The 13720-nt window shown below is 35.5% G+C and overlaps 1 protein-coding gene and 1 long non-coding RNA gene across 2 annotated transcripts; one reads left to right on the top strand and one right to left on the bottom strand.

The window, feature by feature from the left end:
* Positions 1-6044: 6044 nt before the first annotated feature.
* Positions 6045-8658, bottom strand: LOC110939001. The gene is made up of 3 exons (XR_002591881.2): positions 8545-8658; positions 6645-6702; positions 6045-6163 (listed from the first exon to the last, which is right to left on the bottom strand). It is a non-coding gene; the product is annotated as an uncharacterized LOC110939001 (long non-coding RNA).
* A 111-nt stretch (positions 8659-8769) lies between these two features.
* On the top strand, positions 8770-12662 carry LOC110943404 (F-box/FBD/LRR-repeat protein At4g26340-like). Its single transcript, XM_022185153.1, has 6 exons — positions 8770-8815; positions 9616-9640; positions 10906-10963; positions 11211-12032; positions 12124-12270; positions 12348-12662. The coding sequence occupies exons 1-6, from the start codon at positions 8770-8772 to the stop codon at positions 12660-12662; spliced, it is 1413 nt and encodes a 470-aa protein (XP_022040845.1).
* The last annotated feature ends 1058 nt before the right edge of the window (positions 12663-13720 follow it).

Raw genomic sequence — 13720 nt, 5'->3', positions numbered from 1 at the left:
AGCGCTTTAACGGATTACTATCCAACCAAACAACCGGACTATACCCGGAACATAAAAATATTGACATTAACAATATGGATCTTTTTCTGAGCCAGTTAGGGTCCCTGAACACCCCAACACCCGCGTTAAAGCACAACACATGACTAACCAAGTTAATCCCTAAATCTAACCTAGTTAACCTAACTAAACATCAACTAATGGTTGGAATCAAACTAGGACCCCCCCCCTAGGGCCGATCGGTCACTATGTGACCAAGACTTGTACCATTTATTGAATATTATATAAACTCTTGTCTAATATCTAGACAACACATTAACCATTAGATTAAAACTTCCTAATTGCCTATAAGTAACATGTCATGGCACACAAGATAAATCACTCTACACATCACCACAAAGCTCTCTCTCTCCCTCTTGCTCTACTCACGGCCGAACACCCCTCTTCTCCTCCATCCATTTTCGACTTCCATCTTGCAAGTTCCAATCATCTACAAGTGTTAAGGGTCGCATATAAGGAGCCTTGGAGCAAACGGAAGACGAAGGACCTCTCTACCTAGCTTTTATCCACGCATTTTTCGCATAGATTCTTCCCTAGCCTCGAGCTAGAGGTATAATGCTTAAAACACTCTCTCGAACTATTCTAAAGTGGTTAATATGTTATGTAACGGTTAAAATTCGGAAACTTGCAATTTGAAGCACAAAAGTCTACTAAAAACATGAATAATGTTGGTTAAAAGCTCACTAGTTGTGTAAATGTTGTAGTATTGATTTTGTGTGGTTATCTAGACCCGACCTATGTTGTGGTAGCTCGGATCATCATTTAACCCGGTTTGGTTAAGGTCATGGATCTTGACATAAGCTTGTTTTGAATGGTACAAGGGTTAAAAGGTGAAACTCTACCACACGCGGAACATGAACTTGTGTAAAAATGTTTTACTTGTAAAATAGTGTTTAAAACTAGCAGATCTACGTATCTGCAAGTGGTATTTTCAAAGGACCAAGCGTCAAAGAAAATCATGTTTTCTAAAAAATAGATCTTACATTAACAAGCATGATTTTTATAAACCACAAGTGTGTAAACACTTGTGAAATGAAAAGTTTCGACAAAATAACAATCTTTGTAAAAGATGACGAGAAGTTGTAAAGATGGATTTACTCTAAAAACGAGGTTTTTTACGAGATCAAATTACTTTATATAAAAATCCACAAAATATAATGGGATTTACACTATAGTTTCGGAAAAACTACAAGTTCATGTACTTATGCGATTTACATACTTGTCGACTAGTTGTTGGAAATGGTTTGATTGAATAAAGAAGTTGTTGAAATTGATTTTGTAAAAGAAAATGATACGCTTGAAAGCGTGGCCACCTCCAGTTACAGAGGAAACTCTGGCGAAATTTTTCTAAAAACCTAACACTTAGAAATATTTTCACTATAAGTGTTAGAAATTATTTTTGACATGTTTTCAAAATATATTTCGCCACGACTTTATTTACAAATATTCGGAGGTGGGATTTTTCACAAAAACTAAACGTGATAAATATATATATATTCGGTAAATATATTTTCACCACACTGTTTATGATTATTTTGTGAAAAATACATAAATATTATTTTTAGAGTAAAAATAATATTTACGAACGTTAACAGATCCAAAATAATACGAACGCCTCTACGATAAATATATAAATTACACTGGTAATACTTATTACCACTCGAATGATAAAACGTAACTTACGCATTATACGGAAATATTTACGAACGCGTATTTTATCAACATATTATTTTTGGGGAATATTATGTGGAAAGAAAATATAATATTTTTGAGAAAAATATTTATATTGTGGAATTAGAAATAAAAATATATTAAGTGAGACTTAATGTTATAATTTGAACGCACATGTATTAAATCCCCCATCCTTGGGAAGGAGATTAACTACCAAGTATATACGAAAAGTAAACACGGAATAGTTGTCTAACTATTTCCCAAAAACTTAAACTATAAAGCTAAGGCACGACCGTCCGTCTAATAGAATTAGCACATGTAGGTCGTTGCACAGCTGCCCGATTTGGAGTACTTGGTAGAGACGCACCGACTGTGAGTTCATGTCCCCCTTTTCTCTTAACTGTTTTCAGTTTTCTAAACTGCGGGGGTGAAATACATGTTACTATGATTACGAGTACTTTTTACATGGTATGGTTAGCGTAAGGAGGGTTACTACTTAGATCATGTGAGTGGGTAGGCGGGAACTGGAGGCCATTAATCCTCATTGTAGGACCGAGGGACGTAAGCGGTAGATCTATCTGGGTGTAGCGAGCCCAACCCCAGGTCCAGCATAACGGACTTCGGGGTGACTTTGTGCCCCGACGCAAAATCGCAAGGGTTGAGTCTTCCTACTTGCACTTCACACGTATCAATGGCCTTGCAAACCATTGGTGATCTCTTTTTCCTTATTTGCTACATACCAGGATTTTGATAACTACAAAGGTTTATTTACTCACTTTCGCATGAACTCGCTCAACATTATTGTTGATTTTTCAACTTACATGTATTTCAGGGAATTAAAGGATCTGGCACGGTATGGCACGTTTTCCCGCTGCACTAGTTCCGAGGTCATCCGGGGTTTAGGGAATGTGACTCTTTCCTGGACAAGTCACAGTCCTTAAACCATGTTTATGTTATGTTTGAGTTTGTAATGTTTGTTGAACAAGGTTATGGTTGTTAGGGTGTTATCCCGTTAAGACAATGGTATTGTATTTGGTTTTTAAAAATTAATGGATGATCTTGCATGTTTTTAATTCATATAGCTTTGTTATGATTAAGCTATGGTATTAAGAAGTCACACCAAATTAACCACGCTTCCGCAAAGCCAGGGTGTGACAAAAATAGCCTTGGGTTCTCCCTCGTCCGTTACTGTTACCACTGGCTTCTTCCTTCTTAATCACCTTGTTGTTACCCCAACATTTTTTTTCTGTGCGGTGACCCATTTTCCCGCATTTGTCACACTTGATAGTTCGACAACTACTAGTGTGATGATATCCACACTTGTTTCACTTAGATGTATTTCCATTATATTTCTTACCACTCGTTTCAGTTGTGGCAACAAATGCCTTGGTTTTTCTTAGTCGTGGGGTTTTCTTATGTTTGTTGCTCGATACAGAACCTTTCTGGAAATACGAATACTTTCTCTCATTGTTACCCGAAGAAGACTTCACATGCGTCTCCTTTTTAACCGCACCTTTATTCAGTTTTCCCATCCTTACTACATCCTCCTAAGACTTAAGGCAAGAGTTATAGCCTGAGCAATTCTCAATATAGTTCCTCCAGTTCCGTTATTGTTCGTAGTGTGGTTTTCTTCGTGTTGTACGATTGCTTCTGCAACTCGCTGGTTCAGTAGAGCATCAAGCTCAGCTCGTGTTGTAGGTAAGGGTTTCGTTTGGGCTTAAAAAGTGTTACTTCGTTCTGGTGCCATGATCTTCATATATATATATATAAAAATATATATCAAAGAGATTAGACATGAACGAAAATAAAAACACATCGTCACGTACTATGATCATAAGGTCAAGATAGATCATAATGATACTTATGCAAATCTTTCGCACCATATTCATCACATCCTTGCAGGGATGTAAAATAAATTACAAAAGTGTGTCAATAAGAAAATACCAACTTATATATGCCATGTCACCTTTTTACAATTATTTTTGTGAAGAAAACAAAAATAATCTCGGAGTTACATCACTTCGGTCGACACAAGACATATAGTAATATATAAAATAAGGTGAAGTCTTTTCTTCACATTGTTCCTTGCTTATTATTCAAATCTCCAAGTCTTCAACAGTCTTTAGTCGTTCACAAAATCGGGTATACTTCCCAAAAGATAGTAATTGAACATAACTACCATGGTTTGGGATGTGAAATTGAAGACATAGAAATTAGACTTGGAAGGCACGTAACCTCCTCCCCGAGACCAAAAATGTGCCTAATGGTAGCAATCGAGTGGTTCTCAAGGGTACGAATGCATTCCTCAAATGATAGAGGCGCTTTATGGAATGGAGAGTGTGGAGGTACTGATAGGGGGAAAATGATGGTAATGGGGCATTCCGGGGGAGGTCGAGTAGAAGAAATCTGAGTCTCAAGATCAAGGACTCGTCGAAAGGGAATACTAAGATGAATCTTAGAAGATAAAACTCATAGTTTATAGTAATAAGCAGAAAATGGCATGGACGATAAGGATTAGATGGGTTCATGTCCGGTGGTGGAGATTGAGAATGTGCATCGGAATAGTAAGGTGGAGAGTTGTGGGCGATAGGATGTATGTGTTGTCCATATGCCTAAGCGGAACAACCATCTGTTGAGGAGGGGAAAACCAAACGGTCACTTCTATCCTTACAGTATGTATTCCATACTCAATGGACCCTCATCGTCTAAAATAAGGAAAATCCTTCGTCGCATTAACTTATGTGACGAATACATTGGTATTGTTTGAGCTCAACGAGTTCCAACAAAGTTGTTATGATTTCTATAGATGTCGAATGGAATATGGTAAGAGACTTGAGCCATGGCTCGTGCCATATTATCCTTTGAGACTAAATGAATGTCAAATGACGGATTTTATCAAAATAACTCCCATAAATGTGATAAAGTGTATAGGCATCGTGAGATTAACTCAAATGTTGGAGTTTTAGAATGTTTGAGGAAAATCCTTCCTGGATGGTTTTCCTAATTTGTTTGCTTAGATGACTAATCTCAACTAACTTGTGATATAGATCGAATGTTAGGCACGAAATGAATACGTTGAGTTTTTAATGCATTGTGGGGAGTTATAGTAATCACCTCAGTTAGCGTTCTAAGAAATGGAAAAATTGAATCTCAAGTAACAACTCAAGCATTTTGAACAGGTAGTGATCATTAGTCTGACTCGCAGAGCCCACCAGGATTCCCATCCACTGCAAGTTATTATTACGTGGGCCCCCGTAATAATAAATTGCCTTGTATGATCACCCTAGCGTTCCCTCGTTCAAAACAGACAATCAGTCGGAGAGGGGGACATGATTATCTAATTACCTTTAACAAAGAATGGACCTTCATGATGGTCCACGCGTTAATACTTGTAGCCATCGCTCGCGGAATGGCACGAAGTTAAGAAATAGAAGTAAGAGGATTCATAACAATAATGGCTGAATGGGTACCTTCAAGATGAGTGTTTCATCTTCCTTGTCTTAACAAGAATGTCACCAATCATGATTAATATGAACCATAGGGACCTCGTTCCTACTAATAGAGTATTCATCCAAGGCTACCACCTCCACCTAATTGTCATCATCGAGGTCAGGCATTTTCCGTATCTGAGGGAAAACAACCATCTTTTATGGAATGTCGAGCTCAGGGTTTCACTTAGGGACTACGCCCTATCATGAGCTCATCAATAGATGCGAGGTCAATACGCTTGTTATGAGAGTCCAGAATAATAATAGAATTTGAATACTAAGATATCATGGTTGTGGCAAAATAATCCATACAACGTACACATGTGAACAACTTATAAATAATCGATTTTTGGGCAATTGTACTTTTGTTTTCATCATTGTTTATATCGTTTATTGTTTCAAGTTCGACTTATTGTTATCGTGTCTAAACCCCATAGACTTGTACAAAATAAACTAGTCTTTGGTATTATTGTTTCGAACTATCGTTTAATACTACTACATAGTATCCTTGCATTTTTGTTTTGTATTAGTGGACGCTTTGTAAAAAAAATATATTGTAGAACGCTTGTTGTAAAGAACATCGTTTTGAAATTGTAGACTAGACTCAAAAAGAATCTTAGTTCACTACAATTGATGCTCTGATACCAGGTCTGTCACACCCCGATTTTCAGTTTGTGCGGAAGCGTATGGCGAGGTGTGACGAGAGCGGCAATTGTTACAATCAATCGAGTAAACAACATATTTGAAACATAAAAGATGTTCATCCATACATTTGATTCAAAACCATAATTTATATTACATATGTCTTGTTTGAAACTTAAAACAACAACAACTTTAACTACATTATTCAAAGTTCAAAACATAACACTAAAAACGGATGACATCACAAAAGCTTGCGTTCTTGATAACCACTTGAACATATTTTCCCAAAGCCGTCCACTAATCTCCTGTAATACATGTTAATTTTGAAAACGTCAACAAAAGTTGAGTGAATTCATGTTATTTTGTTTTTGCATCAAATGAGTCTCCAAAACATTTGAAGTAATAAAATTCGTTTTTGTATAGTATGATAAAAAAAAATTTGTATGATCATTAGTGTGTTGCAAGGACACTAATATGTATGCCGAATAGGAGGCAACCAAACCTTGACAATTTATCGTGTGTGTCAACGACACTAGTTTGGACACAAAGGCACTCTTGACAATCGTGGTTATCGTTGTCGTTAAGAGTGGGGCTTGCCAAAACCCAAATAGATCTATCCGTTTGTTCCTCGGTACTTGTTTATTCATTAATGGCCCCTTTATTTTAACACCTATCCGCATGTGATCAAAATAGTTTCATCGTATTATCATACTATTTGTAACATGTATACATCCCCGAAGTTTAAAACTATAAACATTCAAAGTAAAAGGGGAAGCATGAACTCACAGATTTGCGTTCCGTGCAAATCTCTATTCGATTCCTTGTTCGCGGTTCGTTTCTCGACCTACAAGTGTTCTAATCTAGTTAGACACTTAGGTTTGTTTTTGTGTATCATACAAATATTCTATCTTGTTTTTTGTTTTTGTGTTTTCATATATATATAACTTCCTTGTATATATACATTTATTTTATTTTATTTGTGTTTGAATGGGCTTAATTTATGTTTTAGAATTTAAGTCCATTTTGGGTATTTGGTGCTTATGGGCCTAGCCTAAATAACTTTGTTTAAAAATATGGGTCAAACCCAAATTAATTTATAGGAGTGGGCCTTAGCCCAAAACATTTTATAAAGGTAGGCCTAGCCCAATTTAGTTTATAGTTGTGGACTTAGCCCAAATAATTTGTGTAAGAATGGGCCTAGCCCAAATTGTTTTCTAAAAATATATCTAGTCCATAATAATTGTAAAGATTGAGTTTTTAGCCCAAGTACTTTGTAAAGTGGGCTTTATCCCAAATTTGACTAAAAATATATTTTTAGTCCATTGTTTTATAAAAGTAGGCCTAGCCCAAATTTTATTTATGAGAAATGGACCTTAGCCCATTTTTAACTTATGGACTATTTTCTTTATTTACAAGACTTTGGGCTAGTCAAAATAATAATAGTAATACTTGTATTCTTATAAAAATCTAGTTTTTATAAAAATTATTACTTATGCCATAATTAAACCTTTTTAGTGCATAAGCTTTTGTGACGGCTTGTAATTTATTATAGTCGTTTACTACATGTCGGTTTGATTTATTCGTATCGTTTGTCCCGTTTGTGTCGTCCGTCACGTTTTACCATTTGCTTTGTTTGTGCCATTTTTGTTTGTCCAAAAGTCCATATAGTCCAATAGTGTCCGAATTTGTCCATTTGTGTTTTCGTGTCCAAGGATGGACATTTTATTTCGTTTTTCAAGTTCATATATATATTTTTGTAATTTTTATGGATGCGTATCAATTTTTCGTTTGTTCCTACTTGAACTAACATATGATGTACACATCAAAAATATATATACTTATGATACTTGATGAATATTTTTGTAAGTACACATTTTATCCAAAAATATATACTTGTCATTTTTATTTAGAAATTTTTTTATAAAACATGGATTTATGTCTTTGTCCAAAATTTGTTTAACCATGTTCAAGACTTGTTTTAGTTACATACTTCCTTGTTTAACAACTTTTAAAACATAACAAAATTTATAAAAATTTTGCCATATTTTGTTTGAAATATGGATTTTTCCCCAAGTTTATACAAAACTTGTTTTCAAATTATTTCAATACAAAACACCATCAAGTATCGATATCTATCAAAATTTGTCAACAAAAGTAGCATGAACATGATATTGTTCTTAACTTTCCCAAAAAGGAAACTTTATTCCTTATTTTTTCCAAAAATTTGTAGAACGAGATTTTATGAAAAACTCTTGTTCTAGATGTCTTGCAAGGTCATTTGAAGCATAAATATGTATTCAAAATGTTTACTACCAACATATTTCTTGATTATGATCCTTTCCAGAAATGGAAACTTTATCCAAGAAATATTTTGAAAATTTATTTTCTTAGTTTTGAATAGTTTCTCATATTTTACTAACATGCAAGTTCGTAAAAATTCATGTTCATTCCTTTGTTGATGAATCTTGGTTGATCCTACATGCATGTATGTAGATCATATTTTTGAGTAAAAATAACCAAGATTCAAATTTGTTAGGCTTGATTCTCCAAGTTCATCTCTTAATCATAGAAAAATCATGTTTAAAAATAATGATTTTTAGTTGTTTCTTGTTATTTTTCAAGTGGGTTTATAATGAACTTGTAAAAGAAATCAAGAATAAAAGTAAGACTAGTGTAATGTTCTTACAATTTTTGCTAGGAAATAAGGATGAAGATAAGAAAAATCTTGATGATCTAGGGCTTCTAGTTCCACCAAAAATGCTCCAAATAGCTTTACTAAACTCCCTAGTATCTTGTTTCATCCATGAACTTTCATATGAGCATGTGTTCTTGAGTTTGAATATTGAAATGAAAGTGATGTTGGTGGTGTTTGGCCTTGAACGAATTTTAGGAGAGAGAGAGAGGTAAGAAGATGGTAAATTTTGATGGTTTTGGGGATTATGGAAAAGTGGTGGAGTGTTAGAAGGTTTACTTGGATTTAGATCTTACACTAATCATGTTTTCCTAGTTCCAACACAACAAATTGAAAATAGGTGGCAAGTGGGAAAGCCCACCAACCGTGAATCATCATGGGGAGGGGGTATTTACTTATTTTTTTTATTTATAAAAATCTTGTTTAATTTATAAACCTTAAGAACTTTGACATTTTATATAAAAATATCTACAAGGTTTTATGCTTTCATATTTTAAGGTAGTGTGACACTAGGTAAAACTAGTTCACCAAAATTTTTAGTTTGTAATTCGGGTGAAAAAGTCGGTTCGGGTCCTGCACCGGGTTAAATACTGACACCGTGTTTTGTTTAGATAAATACATGACAAAAATTATTTTTGCACATGGTTTATCATCCGAATAATTAATACAACTTTTTGGACTAAAAATTTTATTATTTTTGGCACGGTTCCGGTACCGGCTTTACTGACTGGCAGTTTACTGAACTAGCCGTACAGCTTAACGCAATAAGATTCGATTGCGGATTTTGTGTCATTTTTAATACCCATTATATTATTTATGTAAAATAATATTTATTTTTGGGTTTTCGGACTGTTACTGTTTCGTTCTGCGGAATTCTGTACATTTCCGCAGGATTGCTGTATTTTTCTGCGGACTTGGACAATTTGGTTTTTAATTGGAATCTTGTAAATAATAAGGCACATATTATTTTTTTTGGACAAAGTTTTTGTAGAATATTTGTGTAGACATATCGGCATGTCTTGTTTTTTTTTTTTTTTTTTTTTTTTTTTTTTTTTATCGTGTTAGACTGTATCGCGACTAGTACTGTCAAGTATCTTTTATTCGCATTCCTATTGTTAGTCTAGGATATTGTTTTCAATCGCAACGGATTTGTTATCATATTTCACTATGATCTTTGTAATTCCTAGACTTTTAAGACTTTAATTAATTAAAATTAAGTCGTATACGCAAAAATAAAAATTGAAATAGTTGTTCAGGTTGTACAGAATTACCGGAATTTTGCCGATTGTCACAGTATCCCTGTGGACACGAACTCTACTTCCACTCATACTAGTAGTTTTCTTATTATTTTATTTGCTGGATTCGACACCCAACATTAATAATCAACTAAAACATTGCTGAAAGTTTTACCTACAAACGCCTTTTGCTACCTTTCTCCTGCTATTTTACACCCTTGATTATTACTTTCTGGTCACTCAATCTCTCCTTCGTTCTTCGATCAACAACTGGGTTAACAAGCCCGCTGATTTGGCCTTAATCACGACTCGTCTCCGCTACCCTCTTGATCCCCTAGAACATAAACGATCGAACCCGCCGACCTGCGATCACCTAGTTCTCTCCGATCAATGCTGATCTGTCACCTCCGAGCACTGCACGCTGGTAACTTGTGATCACTGCAGCCTTAACACCTCCTTTAACTCCTCCTGGCGATCAGAATTCAGCCCAGTTTCACTCGATCTCCGCTTTGATACCAAATGTTGGTTTGGTTTGAACCAAACCAACAACCCTTACATAAGAAAATTTATTTGAAGACGGTAACGGAGTGGTTGGCTTCATTAAAAATTGAGAGTATGAGTAGTCATCCAAGCAGTTGGAAATTAGTTGGTGATACGGAGGAAGGATGATAATGTCATTCGATGCGTTGAATCAAATTTCAACGTTTGATTCTCTTCGAAATTTAACTCTTTTTAAGTTTTATCTACTAATCAACAACAATATGGCTTGATCGCTTTAAAAGAAAAAAAAAATCATGTGCTTTTCTTATTTCTTGGCACTAGATGAATCAGTAAATTAATCTGCAATTTGTTGTAATAATACAAAGTTGATGGACCCAAACAAGGCCCATTTTCAATTGAAGAGGAGGCCCTAGAAACTTTATTAAAAAATCAAAACCACCGCTAAAGACCTGAAATCAATGTTCCGTCAACTTTGACTACTTGTGCTTTTGCTGCTTTCGTAATTTTCTTGTTCGTCTAATGAGGTCCCAAAGGCGTAGAGCTGCTCCAAAAAAGGTGATCGATCTATTCATGTCGATTAAATTTTGTTGTTTCTGTCCATCAAATTTTGTTGTTTCAGTCTACAAATCCCAGATGCAGTTAGCAACGATATTTTGCAACTGAAATTCATGTATCTTGTATAGTTCTTCTTAAACTTAGGGTATATATTCGTCTATTGGATAATATTTACTGCTTCAATTGCTTGTTGTTATTGAGGTTAATGATGACTTGCATTTTATGAAGGATCGAATATATATAGATTATTTCAGTCGGTTCATCTTTGTTATTTCTTGGATTCATCTATTGGATTGTTTAAATTACATAATCTGTAGCTTGTTTACGGCTTCAAGTAATACTTATTGATGAGTTGTATATTTTGTGAAGGAGGTGGGTTGTGATGGATCGAATTCAGATGTGTTGAGCATCACCGACATGCCATATGAAATTCTCATTTTCATACTCTCACTTTTGCCTGTAAAAGACGCCGTGGTCACCAGCAGTGTCACAAAAAAATGGAGGTTTTTGTGGCATGGTTTAACCCACTTGAACTTTGATGCGATGAAGATTTTCTTCGACAATACGTCGCTGTATAGGTTAGAGCGATCTAAGTTCATCGAGCAGGTGAACAGTGTCATCCGAAATTACAACCACCCAGTGGTTCATAGATTCCGGATTAATTTAGGTATTAGTGATCTTAATCAGAGAGTTATTGATGAATGGCTCCAGTTTGCAGTAAACAAAAAGGTTGAGATACTTGAACTGGATTTAAACTATGACTTCCCTTTAATATTACCCAATTCTAGGTATGTAGAGTTTGTGTCATTAAAAAAACTTTACTTGAATAATGTTAAGCTGAGAGCCGGAGTTCTTGAGGATTTATTAACAAGGTCTCCACAAATTGAGTCAATATCTATCCATGACTCGACATACATGACTCATATCCGTGTTGCTGGACGGCATCTTAACCTAAAACACTTTGAAATAGTGCACTGTCGTGATCTTCAATCCCTTTATTTATCTGATTTTGACCTTGTATCTTTCATATACAAGGGTCGACCGATAGATATATGTCTCACTAATCTTCCAAAACTTAAAGAAGTTAATCTTTCTCAAGCACTGCCCGGGTTAGACAATAAGGTGTTCAATCAGGTTTCTTCTTGTGCTTCGTCCCTGCAGGCTCTTTCCATCACTTTCCGTCGTCCAGAGGTTAGTACGGAGAGTTCAACGCTAATTACGTATATATATAGAATCAACCATGAATGGAACTTGAGTCTGTTTTTTTCTGATACTTTGGCAGAAATTACTACCAAATGTTGGTTCAATGCCTCAGCTACCAAATCTCAAAAAACTAATGCTGACAACCGGAGCTTATGAAGATGATTGTCTTCTAGAGTTTGCTTCCGTTGCTAAGGCATTTCCAGTTTTAGAGACTTTTATATTTAAGGTATATCTCTCGATTTGATTAATGACAATTAATGTTATGATTTTGTTAACTTAGAAACTTACCATGGGTCATTGCAGCTACTTTGGTGTTCCCCAACCAAAAGGAGAAGGAAAGTAAGGCATGTTGCTAACGATCATTGCCTTGAAAATCTCAAGCTTTTCAAAATTTTGGGGTATTATGGTCGAATTAGCGATCTTGAACTTGCTGCATACGTGATAGAACACGCGGTTGCACTCCAGAAAATTGTGATTGATCCAGGTTTTCAGCATGCGATCATTATGAATAATAACAAGGACTGGTTTGGCGCGGATGCTGCAAGATCTTCTGCTAAGCGCCAGCTGAAAAGAATCGTACCAATGAAGTCTCCGGGTGTGAAGCTGGTCATACTCTAATTAATTCACCTCTCAATAGATCATGAGTTAAGTTTGTTGTTCAGATATGTTAACTTAAATCAAATACATCAGGTAGAGCTGTTTTGATGAGTTCAAAGTTTATTAAGATCTATTGTTTTTATGCAGATAAAATTTATCATATGAAAATCTTTATGGTAATGAATGCAAACTTTTGAGGTCGGGATACCTTATTTTCTGTACAAAATTTTATATTAAAATCACACGTGCGTGAGACGATAAATATAAGGGTAAGGCAGATCGGGCTACGTCGGGTCTGCGTTACAAACATCGGTCAAACCTGAACAATTAGTAGTATGGGGTAATCTTGATGTACATTGTTGCTTCAAATATTATGTTAAAGATTGGTACAAGAAGCTTCTAGATAGTCTCTTACGTCTATTTGTTGGTATATGTGGATTATATGTTGTTTGCTTCAAAATATATGTTAGAGATCAATTATATAAATATCACTGGAAGTGAGTTGAAGATGAAAGATTTTGGAGTGTCATGGTGAATGAAGATTACAAAAGATAGACGCGCAAGAGGCTGCATCTATAAGAGAAGATATATGTAAGAAAAACGCTTGGGCATGGTCGGTCAACTCCAAATTAGTTACCACTACACTTGTTGCACATTATTTTCCGCCGCAACGTGCGGATAGCTGTTGATACATGTTTGTGGACGCGACTCGACTTGACGCATGTCGGCTCGAGCAACGACATTCCTCCGTCGTGTACAAGATCAAACTTGGGCCAAAAGATACAAAAGACAAGAACGTAGTCTATGGGCTAACAAGATCGGCGAATCAAGGGAATGACATGGGCTGTATCATCTCGGCGAAACCCATTTTGGGCCTAAGCCCATATACGACGAAACATGAGGGAGTCGACGAAACAAGTGTGTTTCGTCGACTATGTGTCCCTTTCGTCGAATGTTTCCATTTCGTCAATTGTAATTGTGATTCGCCGTGTCTGTTCTGTTTCGTGGTGTCTGTGACTATATATAGTCAGTCTGTGGATAAGAAAACAAGAGGACACAGAGAGAACACATAGACAAGA

This window comes from Helianthus annuus, chromosome 5 (genome assembly GCF_002127325.2).
Source record: "Helianthus annuus cultivar XRQ/B chromosome 5, HanXRQr2.0-SUNRISE, whole genome shotgun sequence".
Classification (NCBI taxonomy): Eukaryota; Viridiplantae; Streptophyta; class Magnoliopsida; order Asterales; family Asteraceae; genus Helianthus; species Helianthus annuus.
This window is presented reverse-complemented; position numbering and strand designations above follow the sequence as displayed.

Excerpts from the sequence above, each read along its gene's own strand:
- LOC110943404 (XM_022185153.1), top strand. The coding sequence starts at position 8,770 with ATGGTAAATTTTGATGGTTTTGGGGATTATGGAAAAGTGGTGGAGT. Across the intron at positions 8,816-9,615 it reads TTATGGAAAAGTGGTGGAGT|ACTGTATCGCGACTAGTACT; the intron begins GTTAGAAGGTTT and ends TTATCGTGTTAG. Across the intron at positions 12,033-12,123 it reads TCACTTTCCGTCGTCCAGAG|AAATTACTACCAAATGTTGG; the intron begins GTTAGTACGGAG and ends ATACTTTGGCAG.